The sequence below is a fragment of the Moschus berezovskii genome, chromosome 1 (assembly GCF_049115385.1).
Source record: "Moschus berezovskii isolate FMDL1 chromosome 1, NW_MosBer_1.0, whole genome shotgun sequence".
Taxonomy (NCBI): Eukaryota; Metazoa; Chordata; class Mammalia; order Artiodactyla; family Moschidae; genus Moschus; species Moschus berezovskii.
Window position 1 is genome coordinate 11,459,179 of NC_142460.1, and position 27,664 is coordinate 11,486,842.

General features: G+C 51.1%; 1 protein-coding gene across 2 annotated transcripts in view; it reads right to left on the reverse strand.

The window, feature by feature from the left end:
- Positions 1-27,664, reverse strand: part of RFTN1 (raftlin, lipid raft linker 1) — a 228,133-nt gene that overhangs the window by 95,605 nt on the left and 104,864 nt on the right. For both annotated transcript variants that reach the window (XM_055416871.2, XM_055416880.2), the window contains exon 4: positions 16,549-16,657. In XM_055416871.2, the coding sequence (XP_055272846.1) occupies positions 16,549-16,657 (109 nt within the window). The remainder of the gene's footprint in view (positions 1-16,548; positions 16,658-27,664) is intronic.

The window sequence follows — 27,664 nt, forward strand, 5'->3', positions numbered from 1 at the left end:
GACTGAAGGCAGGAGGAGAAGGGGACGACAGAGGATGAGATGGCTGGATGGCATCACCGACTCAATGGACATGAGTTTGGGTGGACTCTGGGAGTTGGTGATGGACAGGGAGGCCTGGAGTGCTGCAGTCCATGGGGTCACAGAGAGTCGGACACGACTGAGCGACTGAACTGAACTGACCTCTACTGTAGAGCACATGAAACTCTACTCAATATCTTGTAATAACCTATAGGGAAAAGAATCTGAAAAGAACGTGTGTGTGTGTGTGTGTGTGTAACTGAATCACTTGCTATACACATGAAACTAAGAAAACACTGTATATTTACTACACTTCATTAACAATAAATAAAATGATGGTCAGGGTGCTGAGAAGGTGAACTTGAGCAAAGATTTGAAGGAAAGGAAGGAGTCAGCCAAGCAGATACATAGTGAGGAAAAAAGGGTCCATAAAAGGGACGACCATTGCCAAGAGTTAGACTAGATTCAGTAACCACAACGTGATGGCACAGTTCACAGCGAGCTAAAAGGGGAACTTCACAGTCCACACAGAGTCACATGCTGCAACTCCTGGATGCAACTTGGAGATCCCCTGGGTTTTACTCCCCAAGAGTCACTTCTCAGAAAAGAGGGATTTGCTTCACACATTCACAGACGTTTACAAAGTCTCTCACAACACAAGGACTCTGCCACTTTATTTCGAACAACAAATAGTGACTGGGGAAAAGTGCAGCAGTTCACAGCGGTTGGGGGTGATTACTGACATTGTCTGAAGGGCTGGGCTTTTAGAAGAGGCAAAAACATTCACCAAAAACTTTAAGCATTCGCTATAGCATTAACAAAATGTGAGGAGCTGTGGTAAGCATGCTTCTCAAAGATCACTTTTCAGAGCAATGCAAAGAATTCTGTTCAGTTCAGTTCAGTTCAGTTCAGTCTCTCAGTCGTGTCCGACTCTCCGCGACCCCATGAAGCACAGCACGCCAGGCCTCCCTGTCCATCACCAACTCCCGGAGTTCACTCAAACTCATGTCCACAGAGTCGGTGATGCCATCCAGCCATCTCATTCTTGGTCGTCCCCTTCTCCTCCCGCCCCCAACCTTTCCCAGCATCAGAGTCTTTTCCAGTGAGTCAACTCGTCGCATGAGATGGCCAAAGTATTGCAGTTTCAGCTTTAGTATCAGTCCTTCCAATGAACACCCAGGATCGATCTCCCTTAGAATGAACTGGTTGGATCTCCTTGCAGTATAAGGGACTCTCAAGAGTCTTCTCCAACACCACAGTTCAAAAGCATCAATTCTTCGGCGATCAGCTTTCTTCACAGTCCAACTCTCACATCCATACATGACCACGGGAAAAACCATAGCCTTGACTAGACGGACCTTTGTTGGCAAAGTAATGTCTCTGCTTTTTAATACATTATCAAGGTTGGTCATAACTTTCCTTCCAAGGAGTAAGCGTCTTTTAATTTCATGGCTGCAATCAGCATCTGCAGTGATTTTGGAGCCCCAAAAAATAAAGTCTGACACTGTTTCCACTGTTTTTCCATCTATTTCCCATGAAGTGATGGGACCAGATGCCATGATCTTTGTTTTCTGAATGTTAAGCTTCAAGCCAACCTTTTCACTCTCCTCTTTCACTTTCATCAAGAGGCTTTTGAGTTCCTCTTCACTTTCTGCCATAAGGGTAGTGTCATCTGCATATCTGAGATTATTGATATTTCTCCCGGCAATCTTGATTCCAGCTTGTGCTTCTTCCAGCCCAGCGTTCCTCATGATGTATTCTGCATAGAAGTTAAATAAGCAAGGTGACAATATACAGCCTTGACGCACTCCTTTTCCTATTTGGAACCAGTCTGTTGTCCCATGTACAGTTCTGACTGTTGCTTCCTGACCTGCATACAGGTTTGTCAAAGAATTCTGTACACAAGTGCAAATGAAGTATTGGGACGTGGACAAATCTCAGAGTGTTGAGCAAAAGACGTGATTTATAAAGGCTACTCTTCTAGCAAGTCCAAAACCAAGCAAACTAAGCTTCGGGGGTGCTGAAAACTAGACAGAGCTGGCTTTGGGGAGGAGAGGGAGGGAGTGATGGGAGTTGCCACCGGGGGTCCCTGAGCTGTTCTGCCTCTCACCCAGGTGCGCACAGCGTGTGCAGACTCACCGAGCAGGCCACTTAGGATTTATGCAACCTCCTGGATTTGTTCTTATTTTTTATATGTTATTTTTAATAAACAGATTTAAAAAAGAGAAACGCGGGTTTAACAGCTGCATTCCAGAGATGTCTCATTCATTTAGGAGCTAGGTAAGAAAAAGCAACCATCCTAATGTTAAATGGATGGGCTCTTAGGACTTAGAGCAGTGATAGCATCGTCCTTGAATTTGAAAAGGGCCGAGTTCCACATGATTTGGATGAAAGTAAAAATGATGAGCTTGAAACTTGTGTGAGAAGCTCCCAGGAGTCCCTGTGGCGATGACAGACGCTGAGAGCAAAGATGCACGAAAAGTGTAGGAACAAGATTGTCTCACGGAATGGAGACACGGGGAAAGTGAAAGTGCCAGTCGCTCAGGCGTGTCCGACTCTTCGCGACCCCACGGACTGCAGCCCGCCAGGCTGCTCTGTGCATGGGATTCTCCAGGCAAGAGTGCTGGAGTGGGTTGCCATTTCCTTCTCCAGGGGATCTTCCCAACCCATGGATCACATCCAAGTCTCCTGCATTGCAGGCGGATTCTTTACCATCCAAGCTATGGACCAGTTCAGACATGACTGAGCGACTAACGCTTTCATAAAACACGGGGGCGGGGGAATACTATTTCCAAATTTACGTATTTTTAGATAATATAAAATATGCATGAAAACTAAATTGATAATTAATGTTCTAAAAGGAAATTTAATTATTTCAAATATAATCCTCAAACGTTATATAGTAATGACCCAACTTATTTTCTGGATCTTTCCATGGGCAAAATTTTCTTCAGTTATCTAATAAACACTCCTTCTTCTTGGGGCTGATGAGACTCATGACTGTAAATATTATGTGTCAATTTAGAAAACACGGAGAACTGAAAACTGTTTAAATAAATAAGCCCTACAAACTGTGCATCCTAGATAGTACTCACCAGCCACACATGGCCTCTGAACATGGGTAATGTGGCTGATGTGACTAAGGAGCCAAATTCTTAATTTTATTGAATTTTAATGAATTTAAATTTAAAAACTTAAGCTACATAAACTACTTTTCTGTTAGACACAACTTTATTTTGCAGGCCATTTCACTTCACTGAAAATTTAGCATCCAAACTGAGACATGATACAAGTGTAAAATATATAGCTCATTCCAGTTTTTTTTTTTTTTTTTAAAGAACATAAAGCACCTCATTGGATGCTGAAAAAATAGTATTACTGATATACTGGGTTAAACTAAATATATTACTAAAATTAATTTCACCTTTGTTTTTACTTTTTTTAACAGGGCTACTAGAAAATTCGAAAGTGAAAGTGCTAGTTGCTCAGTCATGTCAGACTCTGTGCAACCCCATGGACTGTAGCCCGCCAAGCTCCTCTGTCCATGGGATTCTCCAAGCAAGAATCCTGGAAAGTGAAAGTGAAGTCGCTCAGTCATGTCCGACTCTTTGCGACCACAAGGACTTAGAGCCTACCAGGTTTCTCTGTCCATGGGACTTTCCAGGCAAGTGTACCAGAATGGGTTGCCATTTCCTTAAGTGGGTAGCTATTCCCTTCTCCTGGAGAAGGCAATGGCAATCCACTCCACTACTCTTGCCTGGAAAATTCCATGGATGGGAGGAGCCTTTTAGGCTGCAGTCCATGGGGTCGCACAGGGTCGGACACGACTGAAGCTGACATAGCAGCCGCAGCAGCATTCCCTTCTCCAGGGGATCTTCCTGACCCAGGAATCAAACCTGCATCTCCCACACTGCAGGCAGATTCTTTACCATCTGAGCCACCAGGCAAGCCAAAATGATACAGGGGCTCAAATATATTTCTATTGGCCAGTACAGCTAAGGAATAAAATGCCATTTCTTAAAAAAAGTTATTGAAGTACAGCTGATTTACAATGTTGTGTTAATTCCTGCTGTACAGAAAAGTGATTCAGTTTTATATATATTCTGTTTATATTCTGTTCCACCATGGTTTATCACAGGATATTGCATATAGTTCCCTGTGCTGTTCAGTAGGACCTTGCTGCTTATCCATCCTGTATATAATAATTTGAAAATGCCACTTTTGATTAGGGGCTATAGGGGAGAGATAAAAGAATGAAAGTCAAAAGCTGGAAAAACCACTGTATTTGAAGATCTGATGCACAAGTATGATAGAAGAAGTGCGGAGGGGTGGGGTGAGGGCAGGGAGAAAGCAGAAAGGGGACAAAAAGTCCAAGACCAAAGTCAGACAAGCTGGGACCAACCCAGACAGCAGAGCCAACGCCGCCTACCACTCCACAGCTGTCAGCAGACCCAAGGACGCAGTTTGTGCTGATGAGGTGTTAGGAGGTTCTATGTCTGTTATTAAAGAAACGGAAGGGTGACAGAGGAACCAAATGCGTGTCTTTCTGGGGGGAAGAGAGAAGGGGAGTGTTTAACTGCCCAGTTCAAATCTCCCCTCTGCTGGAGGTGTGGATGGGGACTAGGAAAAAGTTCCACCAATTCGCTTGCTCCTTGGAAGAAAAGTTATGACCAACCTAGACAGCATATTGAAAAGCAGACACATTACTTTGCCAACAAAGGTCCGTCTAGTCAAGGCTATGGTTTTTCCAGTGGTCATGTGTGGATGTGATAGCTGGACTATAAAGAAAGCTGAGCGCCGAAGAATTGATGCTTTTGAACTGTGGTGTTGGAGAAGACTCTTGAGAGTCCCTTGGACTGCAAGGAGGTCAAACTAGTCCATCCTTAAGGAGATTAACTCTGAATATTCATTGGAAGGACTGATGCTGAACCTGAAACTCCAATACTCTGGCCACCTGATGTGAAGAACTGACTCTTTGGAAAAGACCCTGATGCTGGGAAAGATTGAAGGCAGGAGGAGAAGGGAACGACAGAGGATGAGATGGCTGGATGGCATCACTGACTCAGTGGACATGAGTTTGAGTAATCTCTGGGAGTTGGTGATGGACAAGGAGGCCTGGCGTGCTGTGGTCCATGGGGTCGCAAAGCGTCGGGAACGACTGAGCGACTAAACTGAACTAAACTGAGTATCAAGAGTCTAGGTGGAAAGACTTGTTTTAGTGGAAGCAAGAAAATACAATCAGGTACTCCACTCTTGGGGGCTTAGGGCAGTTCTATGCAGAGGAGACAATTAGTATTAGGAGCCACTGTAAAAAGAGAGGAGACCTCCCCTGCCGCCTGCTGACCACCTGTGACCGTCCATGGTCTGTAAGTGTTCCATGAGTCCCTTGTTGACTTGGAATACTTTCGCCAGTATGCTCCATGATATAAAGAGGTATTTGGGGAGAAAGAGAAGCAAGGGTAAAGTTCTTAAATGACCTTTGAGAAATACCCAGTTAAGCTAAGCAAGCAGGTTAAGCCAAGTACTACAGACCTTGTCAGAGCCTTGACTCTTCCTGAGGAGCATCAGGAACCTCAGGAGGGCTTTACACCAGGCCTGCTTCCCAAACATTCTGGACTGAAGAACCTCTATTTCCAGTGGATGCTGCAGGAGGAGCATGCATCAAGAAGCGATGGCTCAGGAGGAAGTTGCTCAGGTCTTCAGTGTTTTTGTCCCCCCCGCCCCCACACCCCCCAGCCCAGAGGAACATGGCCGTCTGTTGTAAGCATGGTTCAGAGGCAGTGGAAGCCCAGACCTGGTGGTCATCCCAACCGGTCTATCACAGACTCTCTCTGGGACCTCTTTCGGCAGCTATGGGAGCCGGGCCTCACCTGCAGCAGCCCCTGGGCTGGCCTCCTGCCCACTAACACCCGGCCTCAGGTAAAGTCACAGGAGCCCTGGCACATTAGCACCGACAAGTTGGGACGGAGGAGAAGCAGCCTTTGCAAGGGGCCCAAAGCGACACGGGAGGGTGGAGGGCCCCCTGGGAGGCCAGCCTTATGCCCAGGCCTGATTTCTCTCTGGAACAAAGTGTTCTCGGGCACAGATCTGGTCACCTCGCTCCTGCTGACTTCCCATTTTCTCTCCAGCCTCTGTGTGCTCCACTGGCCTCTAGAAGAGTCTCTGACTCCTTGGATTTGGTGATTCCCCAGGAGAGACCACAAGGAGTGCAGGCATGATGGCTGAGCACAGAGGCAGCCATGGGCCACCCTGTTCTCCGCACATCTAAACACCGTTTTTAGAAATCCCAAGCTGATTTTTTCTTCTGATTGAGTGATAAGGTCTGCTATCATTTTCTTTCATGTGAAATGTGCTCTGAAGGCTAAAAAAATGCATAAAATTTCAACGCCTTTTTTACATGGTCAAGGTCTAACCCTCAAACCAGATATTAAAATTCAGTTGAAAAAATTTCATAAAGGAGAACAACGAAACGAACTCAGCAAGCCTGTGGAAAAACAGAAAGAGCCTCTTAAATTTAAAAGTGAAACAAATAAAAAGTCTCAGAACCAGACTGGGGATAACACAGGAACTCACAGGAGTTCTTCAGGGTAAAGGGCCTGGGGTGTTTAATGACAACGCAAAGACATTTGGATCAGGCTTGGTGAAGAAGGTATCAGGAGAGCAAAGGCCACCAGAATTAGCCTCCGTGAGACTGCCGATGGCTATTTCTGCCTTTCCGTCTCAGAGGCCCCAATAAGCAGCCCTCTGAGTCACCCTGGCCCCCATCACCCGCACTCCCCAGCTTCCCCAGCCTCTCCAGCACTCACTGTCCGCCTCCCTTCTCTGCACAGCAGCGGATGCTGGAATTCTCCAGAGCGTGGATGGAAGTCCTCTTCCCTCACCCACTTCCTCTTCCCTAAGTGATCTCATCATGACCACAGCATCACTCGACGTTGTCAGCCGGTGTCTCCAGCCCAGACCCCTGCCTTGAGCTCCTGGACCACAGAAACCATGGCCTGTCGCCCAGACTTTCTAATCTCAGCAGAAAGCCAAACCAGCCTGTCCACTCCCGATCACACCGCCATCCACCCCGTAAGCAGCCCGGGCGATCCCCCTGGCTCCGCAGTCCTTCAATCCACCCACATCTCTGCTGTGACGCTGTCCCGACAGTAAGCTAAGCTACAACCTAACCACCTACACAGAGACATTCCAACAGGGTCCTCACCACACCCACCCTGGCCCCCAATCCAGTCTCCACCTCGCAACCATTCTGATCTTTCCAAAAGGTAAAGTGAAAGTGAAGGTCGCTCAGTCGTGTCCGACTCTTTGCAACCCCGTGGACTACACAGTCCATGGAATTCTCCAGGCCGGAACACTGCAGTGGGTACCCTTTCCCTTCTCCAGGGGAATCTTCCCAAACCACGGATCAAACCCTGGTCTCCTGCATTGCAGGCGGATGCTTTACCAGCTGAGCCACCAGGGTCCAAAAGGCAAATTAAAGATAAGTTTGGTATTGTGCTCCAGCTCCTCCTTGAAGTCCCCCAGTGGCTCTCCCCTGTGTTTGGGAGAAAGCGCCCAATCCCAAGCCGGCCCGTGGGTCCCGCTCACCTGAGTCCTAATGCCCCAGCTGCACCTCCGAGCTCCGAGCTCCACAGTCCAGTCTCAGCGGCCTCACGCCCCCCTCACCCCACAGCCGCGCCCGAAGCCCTTCCAGCGCTCATGGTGTCTGCTGCGCTCGCCCCTTTACCCCTCGGAGCTCAGGGCAAACGCTGCTTGGCGCACAGCCCCTCCTCCCACCCGCCCGCGCCAGGGCCCCTGCGGGCTCTACTCCCGGGCACGACTTCCTGCAATGTGGCCCCTACCCTCTGACGATCCGCTCCCTGCTGCGCTGTAAGCGCAGTGCCCGGGACTGGCTCACAAAAGCCTCCCCGGACAGCACCTCAAAGATCTGGTCACAGAAACAGGAAGGAACCCCGGGTCTCGGAACAGGGCAAAAATGAAGCACAGGAGTTGGTCTCATTCGGGGAGAGGGATCGAGACGCGCAGGCCCTCCTTGCCTTCAGGCTCAAATGGCCGAGACAAGCAGGCCCTTCATACTAACCTCCCGGTTCAGAACAGCGAGCTCGCGGGCCAGCGAATGCAGCAGGAGAGGAACTTCACGAGCAAACAGGCCTCCTGCAATCCTCCCTCCACCGTGAGCCTCCCAGCCTGGGACGCCCTCCCGCCGCCCGCCAGCCTCAAGGGGCAGGGTGTCCAGGGCTCTGTGTGCAACTCAGCCCATCTCAAACCTGCCTTCCCTTTATCACCTCTGACTTCATCCATTTTTCTCTACCTTTCAACTTTTACAGATGCTCAAACCGCCTGTTAAAAACAACCTAACAAGAATATCTTAGACCTGGACCCTGGCTTAACCACTCTTTCTAAACTCACCCTTTCTGGTGGTGTGCTTAGTCGCTCCGTCCAACTAAACTGACCGACTCTTTGTGACCCCATGGACTGTAGCCTTCCAGGCTCCTCTGTCCATGGGAGCCTCCAGGCCAAGAAAACTGGAGTGGGTGGCCATGCCCTCCTCCAGGGGATCTTCCAGATCCAGGGATCGAACCCAGGTATCCCGCATTGCAGGCGGATTCTTTACTGTCTGAGCCACCTGGGAAGCCCCATTTTTGGTGGCGCGGGGTGTTATTTTATTTTTACGTATTTATTTTTTAGTTGTTTACTTTTTGGCCACACCCCTCAGGAAGTGGGATCCTTGCTCCCTGACTACGGATCAAACCTGCGTCCCCCTGCATTGGAAGTGAAGAGTCTTAACCACTGGACCCCTAGGGAAGTCCTCTAAACTTACTCGTAAACCCAAGGCACCGGGCCTCTGCCTGCTCCACCCTTCAAACTGCTCATGTACGATTTATGAGTGGCCTCAGGTGGCCGAAGCCCGTGGGCCGCCCCCGGAATGAGTTCCAACGGGACCCCTGTCCTGCTGCTGCGGTGCCCCCGATCTCTTCCCTTTCTGCCCCTGCTTCTTTTAAAAGTTCCTCTCCCTCCTTCTCTGGCTCCTCCCAAGAGCTCACCGCTTTTTCCTCTGCCAAGACGAGCGAACTCACACAGCACAACTGCCTGCTGCCAGCCTGACATGAGACGGGACACGAACCAAGAGGGAGCGTCCACACCCTGCTCCAGCTCTTCGCCGCCGCCGCGCATCACCGTGGCTCACAGAGGCAGCACTCAACAGGCTGGAAAAACCGAACACACAAGGAAACCCAGCCCGTCACCACAGAGGACCCGAGAAATCCTGCGCTAGGATCGTGCAGTTCTTTGACGGATCTACCTCCTCACACGGAGAAACCAAGAGACTCTGCAGTCAGAAAATCAAAAGCCTCACCCACGTCTCTAAAACCAAGCCAACCCACCAGCCAGCCACGCTGCGGGAAACCTCAGGAGAGCCTGGCGCTGTCTCTCCCATGAGGCAGCCGGGCGCTGAGTGGCATGGTGCCTGCCCACGGGAGGTGGGTATGTGCCCCCCAGGACGACCCCCCGAACCACTTCCCCGTGGACTAACCTGCCCTCGGTCACCCACATCCCCATTGGCCGCCTTTTCCCGAGCTCCAGCTGCCTTCGGGAACGTTCCCACGAGGGTCCCTGGCTCCCGGGCCCCTCGGTGACCGCACGCCCATTGCCGACCTCATTGCCTCTTGTCCCGAACGGCTCCTCGGGGCCACGTGGTCCTCATCCTCATGGAAGACCCCCACACCTCACCAGTCACCGAGCGTCACATCAGCCTCCACCCCTTCTACGACACAGAGTCTGATGCCACGGCTCTGCTTCCCGCTTCCCGTTTGTTCGATCGCTCGACAAACACGCTCCAAGTTCTGGAGACACCCCGGCCCGGCCCCTTCTCTGCCGCAGCCAGCCTCCCTCCACGCTGAGGGCACCCTCGTGGCTCGAACCACACACCCCCGTCCTGCCAAGGCAGCCCTCGAAAAACGTCACGATTCCCTAGGTTTCAGAGCAGGTGCGGGAACGGTGAGCAAACAGAAGCTTTTCAACATAACTTCCCTTTCACTCTGGGTCAGCATCTTGCACTAATTAAAATGAGACCCAGCGCAGCACTTGGAGAAATGAAGCCTGGAGTACTCAACAACCAGTCACAAGAAACGGTGAGTCACTTAAGACACCTCAGGCGAAGTTTCATAGTCCCAGGGATCTGGCACACTGCGCTTCGTAAAAGGAACTGCTGAGATCTGAAGCGTCCGTCGACTTCACTAGAACCAGACGGGAGCAGCACGTTTGCCAAAGGACAATGCGTGCAGTTTAATCCAGGCCCCCGGCGTCCAACCCCAAGGTGCCCCTCTCCCTGGTCTCTGACCCTGAGGTGCCCCTACTCCCTGGTTTCTGACCTGAGGTGCCCCCCATTCCCTGGTTTCTGACCCTGAGGTGTGCCCCCCAGTACCCGGCAGGGGACTGCCTCCCTTCCCTCCTTGTCAACGTTCTAAAGGCTCCCTGGTCCAGTGAGAGCCAACACCCTGTTCTAAGCATCGATCACTAGATCCTGCAGATTCATCATTAAAGGAGTGAATCTGGGAAAGAGAGGCAAAAGCTGAGGCCTGGGGGTGAGGCCCTGACAGCCGGTGGGGGTCAAGGGCAGGGGTGAGACTTTCTCCCCCAGGCAGCCAAGCTCGGAGTCCCAGCCTCCCCTGAGGAAACGCCCTCAAGTTGCTCCAAAGTCTATCCCCATATACCAGACACAGGGACACCCAGCTGCCTCCAAGTCCACCCCGCCTTGGGGCTCAGATGGCACCCTCTTGGGCCCCGAGGGCTCCCCAGAGGAGGCAGCAGGGCTCAGGGCTTGCAGTGCGGCCCCCGACCAAACTAAGTCCCAACCCACTCCTCCTTTTCGGGGTAACTCCGAGCAAACCGTGCCTTAGTTTCTTCACCGATAACATGGACACAGGCCTTCAGACGGGTGAGAGCGGGGCTGAGAGTGTAGTGCCTGTCACAGCCCCTCAGCAGGGGGTCTGCATCTAGGGGCCTCCCTCTGCAGAGTCAAGTCTCAGGGAAAACTCAATCAACCTACAGACGCATAGGTAGACGCCAGCAGCATGGAACACAGAGACTGTTTCATCTCTTCCCCGCTTATTCCTGACCCCGGGGAGTCTCTGCTCCCGGCCCGAGGCTCCAGGCCACTTCCTGCACCTTCAGAGTAAGGACCCCACTCCCCACTGACAGTGAGCAGGGTCCCTTCCCCGTAACCAGAAGAACCGCACATAGAACAGGCTTCTTCCCGCCTCTGTCCATTCTGCACTCCAGCGGGGCCGGTCGTGGCCCGTTTGTAGCCTCAAGCCTTCCTGCCGTACTGCCGTCCACACCAGCAGCAGCGCTGTCCACCTGGCCACTCCCCTCTGCGAGCATCCCTCACTCACCATTCAGAGCCCTCATTCCCCAGCCCCCAGGCCACCGGCTGCACCCCGCACCCTGCCCCCCACCATGGAAGGGCAGCCGGGCTCATCACTCTGCAGTCCTTGAGACGAGGCCCCACCCTCTCACGCTCCATCTAGAAAAGAGACATCCCTGCCAGTGTGGCCCCTGGGACGCAAGTACTGTGCAACCCAAGCCAGAAACTGTGCACAACGATTCTGCACCATTTCAAGTGCTTTCCCAGCACCCAGGCACATTCCCAGGAGGCCCCGAAGAATGTCAAGTCCTCTGAAGATGAACGCGTAGGCGCGTCATTCTACAGCACCCCATCTGCTCTACAATCCTCGGGGAACCAAGGACAGGGCATCCCCGAAGGGCCCCGCAGACCCGCCTGCCACACAGAACAGGCCCCGGGAGGACCTGGCGAGCTAAGCCCTTGTTTCAAAAGAAGGCGGCACCGCTGATGCTCTCCCAGCTCTGCAGCTCCGTCTCTCGAGCATTCGGTTCTAGGGTTTGGAAAACACATTTTTCTCCAAACCTGCCCATAAATCTGCATCTTAAATATTCTGCAGTCCATAATAAATAATTCACGTACGGGGCCAGCTGCATGGGGCACAGCGGGATACGAAGGGAAAAACACGATGCGGTAGCCCAGATTCAATTCCATCACCCAAAGTGCCCAGAATGCCATTAGGCCATCCCGAAAGGAAGAGCGTCGTCTTTACACCCGCTCGCCTCACCCCCTCTGCAAAATCGAGACGAGGGGGTGCTGTGAATCCTGGCACCTTCGGCTCATTTTACACGACACAGGAACAAATGGCTTTATTTTCCCTAATTGTGGAAAATAACGAGATGTCCTTCACATCCCTCTATCTATGCCCTCTATCCAAAGGTGCTGCTCATTTACAACATTTGGCAGGGGAAAAAAAAAAAAACAATACTGAGGCATTGTTCTTAAGGAAAAAATTCGAGTAGCTTTGAGTTTAATTCTACTGTGCAGAGGAGATGAGCTTCTCCTGGATGATGGCACAGCGACAAAATGAGTTAATTGCCATCTCATCGCAAGATGGATCTACTTGTCATAAGAACAGGAGCCATTATTTCTCACAAAATAATGACCCAGATAAAAAGGAACGGCTGCAGGCAGCAGCCGCCAGAGACACAGCTTCATCTTGGCCTCACTGAATGGCAATTAACAAGTGTCTTCACCGTGCGTGTGTGTGTGTGCGTGTGTAGGGACCACGCCATTCATCAAATATTTACTGAAAATACACCAATATTCTTTTTTTTACTATCTTTCTTCCCAGGGAACTCCTGCGGTCTTCCTCCCGTGTGATGACAGACAAATTTCATGCCCATGTGAAATCCTGCTGTCGGATGAACAGCTGTTGGCCCCACAGAGAGCCCCCACGCCCCACTCCTTGCTGCACCAGAGGCGGTGTTTTCCCCAGAAATCATGTCCAACAACAGGAAACAGGAGCAGAGGGAGGGGCCCCGTCCTGCTCCTCCTGGTGGTCATGGTCACAGGCCTAAAAGCCAGAGCCGCAGCTGCTACTGAGAGCAAGATGGGCGGGGCGGGACCCTCCCGGGGAGCCCCCAGCCGCGGACGGGGCAGGGACACACGGGGGGCAATCCACGGTGGGCTGGGGCTTCCCCCCACTCTGCTGACCACGACCCCGAACTGCGTCTCCATCAGGAGAAACAGGGCCAGAGACTCCGGGACACAGCTGGAGACCCGTTAAGGGCCAGAAACCTCATGCCTCCCGAGTGTGCAGGTTTGTCCAGGCTGCCTGAACCCGGGCGTGTGTATTAGAAAAACCAGGGGTACAGGTAAGGCAGGGGGGACATGATGGCACGGTGGGCTTCAAAAGTATGTCACTTGCAATATGTTAAAAACAGAAGGGTATGGAGAATGTCGCCCTAAGTGAAGTCAGCCAGACAGAAAGAGAAACATCACACGGCATCACTATACATGGAATCTACAAAAAGATACGGACGAACTTGTTTCCAACACAGAAATAGACCCTCAGATACAGAAAACAAACTTATGGCTACCACAGGGGAAAGCGGGGTGAAGAGGAGGGCTACATTAGGACTTTGGGATTAACATACACACTGCTACATATAAAATACACAAACAGTGAGCCCCTACTGTACAGCACAGGGAACTACAGTGAACATTTTGTAATAACCTGTAAGGGAAAAGGATCTGAAAAATATATATACATATGTGTGTGTGTGTGCATGTATAAGTATATATACGTATAACCAAATCACTGCGCTGCACACCTGAAGCTAACACGATACAGAAAATCAACGGTATTTCATTAAAAAAGTAAATAAACAAAATGTTTCAATGCTAATAACAGAAGTCTTACGCAAACACAGAAGGAGCAGGAGCCAATGACTGATCTAACTGAATCCGGAGCAAACCAGGAGACACTGTCCCCACACACAGTCAGTGGGGGAGAACGGTGGGACGAGAGTGACCGCTACTCCACGAGCAGCCCACGTCTTTCGGGGCAGACCACTCATAACTCAGGTTCTATCCTGTTGGACAGACGCCCGCCTGCAGGCACGGCAGATACACAGCAGCTGGGTGCCCGCCCGCCAGGATATCCAGGAGCTGTATGGCCATGAGGCAGAGGGTCCGTCCTGCAATGGTCTGCTTGGGTTAAGACCAAAGTGCCAAACCACGCATTTTTAAAAGAGCCAGTTGGATGGTACGGCCAGAACCTACGCCCCATCTTACCAACTTGCCCTCACATATTCTAAGCATCTGAGTCCTCATTACAAAAACATTTCCACAACTGTTCTTCCCCAGGACTCAGCTCATGGGGAAATCCCACCTCTAGAAGGTCCCCTCGTAAGGACAGGTCATTCACAGCAAATCCAAAGAGGATGGCTCTCCACTGACACGGACATCTCCCAGAGTTATGAAAGCACCCGTGTTCTCAGGCCTATGCACGTGTGAACAAAAACTGCTTTTCCTCCCATTTCTTAAGTAATGATCTGAATTCTAAGCGGAGGAGAAGGAATCTCCATCGTCCGAGTAAAATTACCCAAATGTCTGACCAAAGAGGTCATCTGATTCCTGGGCTGTGGGCCTTGGCTCCCACCATACCTGAGTGATGATTCCCCGGGTGCTTGTAGAGCCTGAACACTCAACAAGGTTGAAGGGAGGGAGGCAGGAAGTGACACTGCCCCCCACCCCCCCTACCCCCCACCAATAAAAACCCAGAGTTAGGTACTGGCTGTGTGAAGCAACCACCCACTCCTTTCACTCTTCTGCAGAACTCTTCACGACTCCTGCTGCTTTCACAGCTGAGTCTGGCCCGTCCCCCCACCTCTCGTGGCCCCTTACTTGCAGAAGGCCCAGACCTTCCTTTCATTCCGCTCTGTCCCTCAAACGGGCTGCTCGCATTGCTGGGAGGGCTCCCGGCCCTCTGCAGCCCCATCAGACCTCATCCTGCCGTCTCGGCCTGACGCACCGCCCTGACCCCACACCACTCGATCTCCGCCTCTTTCCTTCTGCTCAGGCTCATCACTCGTGTTCAGAAGAGATTCCCCCGTTGTGAGGGCGTGAGGGCAGAAACCATGACGATTTTGTTCTCTGCATTCCAGCACACCGTACATACCATCTCTGGCCTAATGCTGACCGCCTACGATATTTACTAATAAACTCACTCGCTGACTGATTCACTAATTCACCAATCAACTGGCAAACAGATGGGGAAACGAGGGAAACAACAACAGACTTTATTTTCTGGGCTCCAAAATCACTGCAGATGGTGACTGCGGCCATGAGGTTAAAAGACGCTTGCTCCCAAACAGCATATTACAAAGCAGGCATATTACTTTGCTGACAAAGGTCCGTCTAGTCAAAGCTATGGCTTTTCCAGTAGTCATGTATGGATGTGAGACCATAAACAAGGCTGATCGCCGAAGAATTGATGCTTTCAATTGAACTGTGGTGCTGGAGAAGACTCCTGAGAGTCCCTTGGACAGCAAGGAGATCCAACCAGTCCATCCTAAAGATGATCAGTCCTGAATATTCAATGGAAGGACTGATGCTGAAGCTGAAGCTCCAGTACTTTGACCGCCTGATGCGAAGAACTGACTCACTGGAAAAGACTCTGAAGCTGGGAAAGATTGAGGGCAGGAGGAGAGGGGACAACAGAGGATGAGATGGCTGGATGGCATCACCGACTCTGTGGACATGAGTTTGAGTGAACTCCGGGAGTTGGTGATGGACAGGGAGGCCTGGTGTGCTGTGATTCACGGGGTCGCAGAGAGTCAGACACGACTGAGGGACTGAACAACAATTAACTGACTGTGTCTCAAACAAACCCCAATCACCTCAATAGGACGCTGCTGCTGCTGCTAAGTCACTTCAGGTGTGTCCAACTCTGTGTGACCCCACAGACGGAAGCCCACCAGGCTCCCCCATCCCTGGGATTTCCTAAGCAAGAGTTCTGGAGTGGCTTGCCATTGCCTTCTCCGAGTCAACAGGATGGGTAACTGCCAATTATCTTGGAAGACTGAGTAGGGAGGAGAAGGTGAGGATTAAGCGGTGAACTTTACCCCAGTTTGGGCAAGGACATTCCTCCCACCATAAATGTCAGCATACTGAAACTTGACTGCACCCTGCAATTAAGCAGGAAACCTCATATGGCCCCAACAGAAGTTCAAAACCAGACACATTTCTGGGCAGGAAATGAACCCCCTGCAATGAGGCAATTTTCCCCGGGATGATCGCATGCCCGTGGTCGCTGAATGGTAGCACACTCCCGCTCACTCTAGGGACAGAAGGAGGCTCATGGCAGTGAAGACCCATGACGGGTGTGGGAGCTGGGGGCTCACGCCGCCTCGAGGATTTGAAGGACGTCCTGCCTGTGGGGCCAGCAGGCCTGCCAGCTATTAATGCCACTCCAGCCCTAAAAAGACAGGGTCTGGCTTCCTGGGAGGGGGGGAAGCCACCTTGCTCCAGGGTCAGGGGCAGCCTGAGCGGGAAGGGGAGGCCCCCACGAGGCCTCCTGAAGCCACAGGTTAGAGCAGGACTGTGGAGTGAGGCCCACCCACAGTCCCCTCAGGTGAACTCCCAGCCAACCCATCCCATGGTCCATCGACTGCAGCACTGACCTTCTTAATGAACTCTGGGAGGATTTTTTGGTCCGTCAGGTGGTCTAGGGAAGAACAGCAATCTAACTCCAAGATGTAGCCTTCATTGTGAAGATCAGCGTTCTGAGATCTGAAAAGAGAAATGCATACACACATTAAGATTTTGCACTATATATATATATTTTTTAATTACCTGGGTGTTTAATGAAATCCTAATTTTTTCCTTAAATGAATGACCCAAAAGGCAGTTTTGAAAAAATAATTGATGGCAAACAACTCAAATAATATAGAGGGAGAGGGATCTACATCATGGAAAGACCTCTATAACGAATCATCACAGAAAATGCATCATTATGGAATGATGGGTTCAGTACAATATGGCTTGTCTGTTAAACAAGCGCACACACACATTCCAGTCATGTTGATTTCTTGTTCTTGGGTTCCACCCGCAGGGCACAGAAACAGAACTACTAAGATGCAGGGCGAACCAACAACCACCAACAGCAGTCACTTCTGGAGGACGTGGACAGTCTGGGTGGGAGCCGGGTGTGGATGCCACTGGCGACCCAAAGGGACTCTGATGGATCGCTAATCTCGTTACTTTTTTTTCGGAAGACAGTATATGCGTGTGTCATTCAGAAATTTTAAAAATAATTTGGAAAAGATTTTTTAAAGAGTTCAACCCCTCCATAGGCAATCTGGCAAAATCTATCAAAGCTAAAAATGCATTAAAGAAAGAATATAAGCTGTGGGGAGGAGGGGTGTAAATTAGTAAATTAGGAGTTTGGGATTAACATATACATATCTATATAATAGAAAACCAACAAGGACCTGCTGTACAGCACAGGGAACTCGACTCAGTATCTTACAATAATTTACAGAGGAAAAGAATCTGAAAAAGAATATGTATGTATGTATACACATGTACACGTGTCTCTTTGTGACCCCATGGACTATATAGCCTTCCAGGCTCCTCTGTCCATGGGATTCTCCAGGCAAGAGTACTGGAGGAGGTTGCCAGGCCCTGCTCCAGGGGATCGTCCCGACCCAGGGATCGAACCCGGGTCTCCCACATTGCAGGCGGATCCTCTACCATCTGAGCCACCAGGGAAACCCATACGATGCACACACACACACACAGACACACACATGCACACACATATGTGTAACGGACTGTCAGGGCAGCAACGTGGGCCATGTGGGCCGCCTAGTCTCTGCCAGCGGGGCTGAGTTGCTCTGTGCACGGTTCCAGGTGATGGGGCTGGCAGGTCAAGACAGAGGCGCCCGTGCGCCCTGCAGACGGTGGGCAGCTTCCCCGTCCCCACCACACACACGTGCACGTGACCCAATGCTGGACACACGCAGCGGCGAGCCGTCACCAGCGGGAAACCCTGTCACTCGCGCTGCTCCTTTGAGGGACCACACGATGACACTCGGGGACGACGCACTCCCGGGAGCCACGTGGCGGTCAGAAACGGAAGTGGACCAGTGGGCCCAGGGGGACATCAGACCACAGGAAGCGGACGGCAGCCACGGGTCCACGGACTGGGCCCTCTCCTTGGGGGGAGCAGGACCGGGAGACCAGGGCAGGCTCCCAGGGCTCACGCCACATGGACAGCACCTCTCCAAGGCCAAGGGCAGGGCAGGGTCTTCACACCCATCCAGGAGGGACCCTACCACAGAGGGGCTGCAGCCGCCCTGTGAGAGCCGGGGTAGCCCAGACAGGCACCTCCACACTGAACTCTCGAGACACGCATATCCCACAAGCAAACAACTTCTGCATGCCTATGGGCTATAATACTTTAAGACGTGTTTCTGGGACTCTTACGCATCACTCAAAGCAATTTCTGCTGCCATGAACAATTAAACTCGGGACTTCCCTAGTGACTCAGTGGTAATGATGCTGCCTGCAAATGCAGGAGCCAGGGGATCGAGCCCTAATCCGGGAAGACCCCACGTGCCTCAGAGCAACTAAACCGATGAGTCACAACTGCGGAGCCCATGCCCCCAAGCCCGTGCGCCTTGGGCCTCGAGCCCGCCCGGCAGCTACTGAAGTCTGCGAGCCCTAGACCCACGCTGCACGAGAGGAGCCCCACCCTCCTCAACAGAGAAACGCAACCCGGACGAAGACCCAGCACAGCCACAAACAGATCAACAAATTTTGATTTTTAAAAATAAAGCTAAAATTAAAAAAAAAATTCAAAAGTGGAAAAGTTAAAGAGGACTTGGATTTCCCCACATGTGCAACTGTGATTAGGTAAGCAAGTGTCAGTAACTTACTTTGATTTTAATTTCCCCGCTAACAAATCCTTTCAGGGGGAGAGACAGACTCGTACTTTTGAAATGTAAAAGAATCAACTGATTCCAGACTGGCCAAGCTGGAATAGACTGATTACGAAAGAATCAACCAATTCTGAACCCCCACCCTTCTCACCTTAAAACTTCATCAGAGCTTAGACTCATGTTCCTGTTGTCCCCCATGTTCGTTTTCCCAGGGTTATTCTCACCCTGCTCTGAACAAAAGACACGCTAAGAGGAACTAAAGCAGAAGATTCCAGACTTTTAAAAGGGAAGACTTAGTCAACACACTGTCATGTGCATCCTGTGGGGGTCTCAGACAAGACAGGAACAGGAGGAGGAGAGTCCTCGGATGTGAGATCCCAGTTGCGTCATGTGGGGACATCAGACTGTACAAGATTATTTACAAATACCCGCTGACATTGTAAATGACTAGGGTGAAAAACAGTGATCACGGAACATAAGTCAAAGAGGCGTTTCTCCAAAGATGACATCCACATGGCCAACAGGTACGTGAAAAGATACTCAACGTCACTAATTATTAGAGAAGCGCAAATCAAAACTGCAGTGAGATACCACCTCACACCAGTCAGAATGGGCATCACAACGAATGCTGGAGAGGGTGTGGAGAAAAAGGGACCTTCTCACACTGTTGGTGGGAACGTAAGTCGGTACAGCCCCTATGGAGAAGAGCACAGAGGTTCCTGGGAAGTTGGAAGCGAAAGTCACTCGGTCGTGTCCAACTCTTTGTGACCCCATGAACTATGCAGTCCATGGAATTCTCCAGGTCAGAATACTGGAGTGGGCAGCCTTTCCCTTCTCCAGGGGATTTCCCAACCCAGGGATCAAACCCAGGTCTCCCTCATTGTAGGCAGATTCTTTACCAGCTGAGCCACCAGGGAAGCTTGGAGGTTCCTCAAAAAGTTAAAAATACAACTGTCATGTGATTCTGCAATCCCACTTCTGGGCATGTATCTGGAGAAAAACATAATTAGCAATGATATATGCACCCCAATGTTTACTGAAGCACTATTTACAGTAGATAAGACAGGGCAGTGCTGTGCTTAGTCACGCAGCCATGTCCAGCTCTTTGTGACCTCATGGACAGCAGCCTGCCAGGCTGAACTGAACTGAACTGAGTCACTCAGTCGTGTCTGACTCTTTGTGACCTCATGGACTGTAGCCCGCCAGGCTCCTCTGTCCATCGGATTCTCCAGGCAAGAATACTGGAGTAGTTTGCCATGCTCTACTCCAGGGGATCTTCCCAATCCAGGGATCGAACCCAGGTCTTCTGCACTGCAGGCAGATTCTTTACTGTCTGAGTCACTAGGGAAGCCCAAGAATACTGGGGTGGGTAGCCTATCCCTTCTCCAGGAGATCTTCCCAACCCAGGAATCAAACCAAGGTCTCCTGCATGGCAGGCAGATTCTTTATCAGCTGAGCTACCAAGGAAGTCCGACAAGACACGGGAGCAATCCAAACTCCAGATGAACGGATGAAGAAGATGTGGTGTGCCTATGCGCGCGCGCACACACACACACACACACACACACACACATATACACAATGGAACAGTACGCAGCTACAAAAAGAATTGATATAATGCCATTAGCAGCAACCGGAGAAGGCAATGGCAAGCCACTCCAGTACTCTTGCCTAGAAAATCCCATCGACAGAGGAGCCTAGTGGGCTGCAGTCCGTGGGGTCGCTAAGGGTCGGACACGACTGAGCGACTTCACTTTTCCTTTTCACTTTCACACGTTGGAGAAGGAAATGGCAACCCACTCCAGTGTTCTTGCTTGGAGAATCCCAGGGACGGGGGAGCCTGGTGGGCTTCCGTCTATGGGGTCACACAGAGTCGGACACGACCGAAGTGACTTAGCAGCAGCAGCAGCAACATGGATTGACACAGGGATTATCATATTCAGTAAAGTAAATTAGACAAAGACAAATACTGTTACTATCGCTCACCTGTGAAATATTAAAAAATCATACAAATGATCTTTACAAACAGAAACAGCCTCACAACACAGAGCTATAGTTACCAAAGGGGAAAGCAAGGGATAGAATGAGGGATAAAGAAGGAGCTTGTGATTGTTTAACAGACACACACTGCTGTATACAAAATGTAAACAGTCAGCATTCTGTTCTAATTGATAAGAGAAAAGAATCTAAGGAAATAACTAAACCACTTTGGTGCGTACCTGGAACTGACACAACATTGTAAATCAACGACAATAAAAGAGTCTTCCAGCAAGAAAGCAAAAAAACACAAGAAAGTCAACACTGTTTCCCATTTGTAGAACACCCACGGGATGAAAGGAGGGAAGCTGGGTCCCTCTTGCAGCAACTCAGGGCCCAGTCCCAGAGGGTATTCATTAGTACAGGATCTACTGGCTACCAGTTTTTGTTCTGGAACAACGTGTACATGGAGGAGGAAGGCAGCTCTGGTTCATTTCATCAGGGCATTAACTCAGTTACATCTGAACCACAAAAGGAGGCACGGTTACAAACATTCCAGGTGAAAGATAAAAACTCCCACCTTGGTCTTCAGTCACTGGAAAGCAAATCCATGCATTTCAGAGGAGTTCACGATAGCTAAGAGCGCCCCCCCAACGCCTTTAGGAATAACTCCACAGGTCAAATGAAAGGTTGGAACCCTGAAGACTGGCTGCAGGGCAGGGGAGGTGGCAAGGGCCCTTGAGGGCTCTGAGGACCGATGCTGGCTACCCCAGCCCTCAGGTCACACTCATTGAGGTGCCAGCCCGAGACGGGTGTGTGTTCAGTCGTGCCAGACTCTCTGCGACCCCACGGTCAGCAGCCCATCCGGTTCCTCTGTCCATGGGATTCTCGGGCAAGAGTGCTCGAGCAGGGCGCCGTTCCCTCCTCCAGGGCGTCTTCCCAACCCAGGGACCGAGCCTGAATCTCTTGTATGCCCTGCGTTGGCAGGCAGAGTCTCTCCTGCCGCACCGCCTGGGAACCCCGGTTGGGCAGTAGCGTCCCTGCTTGCCACCGGCCCTGTGAAAAACAGCATCAAACCCACAAAAGCATGGCGTTTGCCTACAGCGCTGTCGGCGGGTGCTTCTGGGCTCCTTATGGGGGTCAGGTGGAGGAGGCAGTAACCTGGCTGCCTGGGTGAATGGGCCCTAAGGTGGCACCAGTGACACCCACCTTCTGGCATTCACGCCTTCCTACAGTCCCTCCAAGTGGGGGCAGGACCTGCGGCTTGCATCTAATAAACAGCCAGGCAAAGGGACAGGAGGTCCCCCCCCACCATGACAACGTGACACTGTAAGACTCCATCTGAGCAGGGGTGAGCCACACGCTGCCCCTGCTGGCTGCCAGGCTGTGAGAGGGCCATGTGGGCAACAGCCAGCATGAAGCAGGGATCTCAGCCCTAGGAAATGAAATTCTGACCACCGCCAAAGGAAGCCTGGCGCAGAGCCTTCCCTAGCCAAGCCCCTGATGAGACCGCAGCCCCAGCCCACACCTCTGCTGCAGCCCCACAAGGCCTGCAGCCAAGAACCCAGAACAGCTGGAGAAATTGAGGTCATCAACACATGCCGTCTGAGCCACTAGGCTGGCAGTGACTTATCACAGAGCAAAGAAAATTCACGCAGAGGCTGAGCAGGAAGACGCGGCAGCTTCATGCTCAGACCAGGCTGCCTCCTGGGGGCCAAGTCTAGGCCCCAAGATCCAGCCAGACATCTGAGAACAGCCTCTGCCGGGGATGAGGGCTTCAAGTCCCAGAGGACAAGGGCCGCCCCTGTATCAAGAAGCAGACAAGCCCTAGAAGTGGGTCCAGGAACCATGTGCTGGCCCCCAAGGGACCACAGCATGGCGGAGGAGGTGTCCTGCAGTGAGCTGAGGATGCATCACTGGCTCAGCAGCGTCTGCCTCCTTCCTGTGGGGGAGGGGAACCCCACCTACGTCTCCCCAAAGGCCACGTCCTAGTATTGTCCTGGAAAAGGCTACTGGAAACCACCAAACTTCCCGTAGACTGAAGCCCCCTTTCAAGCTTCCACTTCCCAAAGGGATAGAAAGATCTGGGTCTAAACAGTAAGAAGAAAGCGGGATGCAGACTGCATTTCTGGAGATGCAGGATCAGCTACCAGCCAAAGCCTTTCTGGGGCTTCCCTGGTGGCTCAGCTGGTAAAGAATCTGCCTGCAGTGTGGGAGACCTGGGTTCCATCCCTGGGTTGGGAAGATCCCCTAAAGAAGGGAAAGGCTACCCACTCCAGTATTCTGGCCTGGAGAACTTCATGAACTTATAGTCCATGGGGTCACAAAGAGTCGGACACGACTGAGTGACTTTCACTTCACTTCAGTTCAAAGCCTCTCTTATCCAGAAATTACCACAAAATACACTGAGATTACATGCAGACTCTCAGAGAAGAGCATAGCTAACAATGAAATATACTTCCCCACCTCCCTCCACAATTTTCTCTAGGTTTATTAGAGGCTACAGGACCTCATGCGACGAGTTGACTCACTGGAAAAGACTCTGATGCTGGGAAAGGTTGGGGGCGGGAGGAGAAGGGGACGACAGAGGATGAGATGGCTGGATGGCATCACCGACTCTATGGACATGAGTTTGGGTGAACTCCGGGAGTTGGTGATGGACAGGGAGGCCTGGCGTGCTGTGATTCATGGGGTCGCAGAGAGTCGGACATGACTGAGCGACTGAACTGAACTGAACAGGACCTAAAGCTAACTGGAGATGGATCCCAGAGGTGTGCCTTTGGACAACTGATTTAAATGTTTTATGGTTCAGTTTCCATCACTGTTCAACGAGTAACCATCTCTTGGCATCCCTGTAAAGATTAAATAAGACAAAAATATGTCCAGCCCTGAGCACAAGGCCAGGCAAGAAATCTGGGCTCCTCACACATGAGCAGCTGCCGATCTACTCCTATCATCCGTTAGTGCATTCCTGGCCTTTATCATGGTTCCTAATTACTCATGCAACAAATGAACACTGACCACACTTTTACCGCATGGCAGACAGTCTTTTTTAGCCCAGATCAACAGACAAGACAGACGAAACCTCTGCCCTCACTGAGCTCACAGCCGGGTGGAAGGGGACAGGCAGTCAGTAAGAAATACACACGAGTGCTTGCAGCACGTCCCACAGCGGCAAGCACTAAAGAAAAACGAACCAGCAAGGTAAGGGGAACCAGGCGGGACAAGGGCAGTGTCTATGCAGCTTTTATGAGGGGCTCAGGGCAGTCTCCTCGACAGGGTGGCTCCTGGATAAAGGTCTCCGGGAGGCGAGGCAGTTGACTGTGCTGACGGCCGGGAAACGAGCTTCCAGGCAGAGGCCCAGCCAGTGCAAAGGCCCTGGGGTGAGGCGGCACAGAAAGGCCTTGCGGCTGCAGCTCAGTCAACAAGGGGCAGAAGACGGAGAAGAGACACGACCAGAGAGCCAGTGAGGAGCCGGCAAGCACGGACCTCACAGGCCACGGTGACGGCAGCGGCGTTTACTCAGGACGACAGGGGAAGTCCTTGGCGGATGTTGAAGAGAGAAGTGATATGATCTGATTTATCCTAAAAGGCCCCTTCTGGGGACTTCCCCACGGGTCTAGTGATTAAGACTCCACACTCCCCATGCAGGGGGCCTGGGTTCAATCCCTGCTTAAGGAACTAGAGCCCATATGCTACAACTAGGAGTTTGCACGCTGCAACTAAATATCCTGAGTGCCTTAACTAGGACCCGGCTCAGCCGAATAAACAAATGAGTAAAAATAAATATTATAAGAACGGATCCATCTGGCTTCAGGGCAGCTAAGAGACTAACCCACTGGTCCAGGTGGGAGGTGACGGTGGCCCAACGTGGCCTGGCAGCAGTGCGACAATGGTGGTAAGTGCTGGATTCCGGATATATTTTCAAGGTGGAATCTTCAAGACTTCCTTATGAAGAGTTTGTGTGAAAGCAAGCAAGCACATGACGATGACTCCAAGGGTTTCCGCCCCAGCAGCAGAGAATGGATGATGCTTCCAGGACTATAACGAGGAAGGAAGGCTGTGGGGGCAGTGTCCCGGGGAGAACTTGGTGTGCCACGTCCTGAATCTGACACATCCAGCAGACAGCCAAGTAGAAACGTCGGTTGCTGCTGCTAAGTTGCTTCAGTACAACCCCATAGACGGCAGCCCACCAGGCTCCTCTGTCCCTGGAATTCTCCGGGCAAGAATTCTGGAGCGGGTTGCCATTTCCTTCTCCAACGCATGCATGCATGCCAAGTCACTTCAGTCGTGTCCGACTCTGTGTGACCCCATAGACAGCAGCCCCCCAGGCTCCTCTGTCCACGGGGCTGTCTAGGCACGAATACTGGAGCGGGTTGCCATTTCCTTCTCCCAGAGATGTCTAGTAGAGAACCGAACTCGTGTTCGAGTCTGGACTTTAAGAGACTGGGCTAGGGAGGTCAATTTACAAGTTAGCAACTTCCAGATGGTAGTCAAAGCACGAGACTGCATGAGATCTTAATTAAGAGAGGGAGAGGAGTCAGGACTGAGCCTGGGGACCCTGAAGAAGCTGGGAAGGAAAGAAGAGAAAGTGGCCAAGGAGACAAAGAGCAACCATGGTGGAGGAGAGAAAGCCAGGAGAATATACTGCCAGGGATCAGGTCCAGGAGGCACATCTAGGGGAGGGGAGGAGCTGCCGGGCTCACTGCTTCATTAACATATTTACAATATTCTCTTCAATTGACTGATCCTCTTGAAAACCCAAGAGAAAAACTAGATTGGTACAGCCTATGGAAAAAAAAGGCTTTTCAAAGAAATCTGTTCACCTTTAATATATGACTATCCTGTTAAATGAGCTGATGGTGAAATTCATCTAAGGTGTGGATTCCTAATATCTTGGCTTCTTGAAAAAAAAAAAATCTTGTGCTGTTGGGTCGTTTCTCAGAATCAACCTGGAGGGAACATTAACTAAACAGGGCCTCTGATCCATCTCGTGTCTCAGGGCCCCAACTAAACACACTGCAGAGTTGGGAGGGGTAGTTTCCAGCCATTCCAGAGGGAGTTTCTGAAAGGAAGAGGGAATCAAAGCATACAGAGCATAGAGGGCTTCCCTGGTGGTTCAAATGGGAAAGAATCTGCCCGAAATGCATGAGACTCGGGTTCAATCCCTGGGTTGGGAAGATCCCCTGCAGAAGAAAATGGCACACTGTTCCAGTATTCTTGCCTGGAAAATGCCATGGACAGACAAGCCTGGCAGGCTACATTCCATGGGGTCAGAGATAGTCGGACACAACTGAGTGTGTGTGTGTATGCGCGTCACACACACACACACACACACACACACACAGACACACACACACACACAGACACACACACACACACAGCACAGACGTAAGGTCCTGAGATAGTCGGACACAACTGAGTGTGTGTGTGTATGCGCGTCACACACACACACACACACACACACACAGACACACACACACACACACACACACACACACGCACGCACGCACACACACACACACACACACACGCACACAGCACAGACGTAAGGTCCTGAAAGCCAAGAATGAGTAAGACAAAATGAGCTCAGATCCTCAGTGCACAGCAACAAAGCATCAACCCGGCACATAAACGGAGCACTCCCAACCACTTAGGACACTGGAGAAGCAACTAACACTTCACAGTCCAGCTGAGTTTTTTAAAATCATTAACATAACAACTAAATGCTATGGTATCCCGGACTGAGTCCCACAACCAGAAAAGGACATTAACAGAAAAACTGATGAAATCCAAATAAAATCCACAATTTAGTTACCAGCAACGTACCGATGTCAATTTCTTAGTTTTGATAAATGTGCCATAGTAATGTAAAATGTTACTGTTGGCGGAGACTCAGTGAAGGGTATAAGGGAGTTCTCTTTGATTTCTTTGACACGTTTCTGTTAAACCTGAAATTATTCCAAATAATAATTTACTTTCTTTCAAAAAAGAAAGAAAGCCATCAGCTATGCTGGGGGTGAGGACGCTTGTCTGTTTTGATTCTGTAATGTTTATTCTTAAAGTCAGTGTTTCTTGTCCTAAATTGCACCGACACCCCTGCCTGACCATCCTTTTCATTTAAGAAGCTCTTCGAGGGACTTCCCTGAGGTTAAGTGGCTAAGACGCTCCGCTCCCCACATGAGGCCCCAGGTTCGATCCCTGGCCAGGGAACAGGACCCCACACGGCACAACTAAAAGAACCTGCGTGGGGCAAGGGAGACCCAGCACGGCCAAACAAACACACACTTCTTTTAGGACACTCCTCAAACCACAGGAAGACAACGAGTGCAGTAACTGGGTCCGAGGAATAAAAAGCATAATCTTCTTTGATGTGCTCCGACTTTAGACACTGGAGAAAGTCGGCAAGCAAACCCTGGATCGAGCGGCTCAGGCCGGGTGCCCCCACTCAGGCATTTCCCACCCCAGCTGCACTCAACCTTGGGCTCAGCTGGTGAGCTCCCACAGATTTTGCTTTACTTGGTGTGAGGTGCGGCCTGGGCCACGGGGCTCTGGAAACACCCCAGTGATTCTAGCGGGCAGCCAGCGTGGGAACTGACGGCCTGTGTCCAGCCGCCCCTTTCCTGCAGGCTTGCCTTGGCGATGACGGAACGAGTCCGTAGGAAAGAAGAAATACAGAGAGTGACTTGACTTGGAGAGACCAGCCGTGTCCACGCCAGTCTCCTCAGAAGACCAAGCGCCCAGAAAAAGGACCCGAGCTGGAGGAAATGTAAGAGTGCAAAACTCCATCTGTGCCTCTGTCCGTCAGAAAAACTCAAACACACTTCCCACTCACTGCTGCCCTCACTCTTCTTATTTTTTATTGTGGTAAAACACA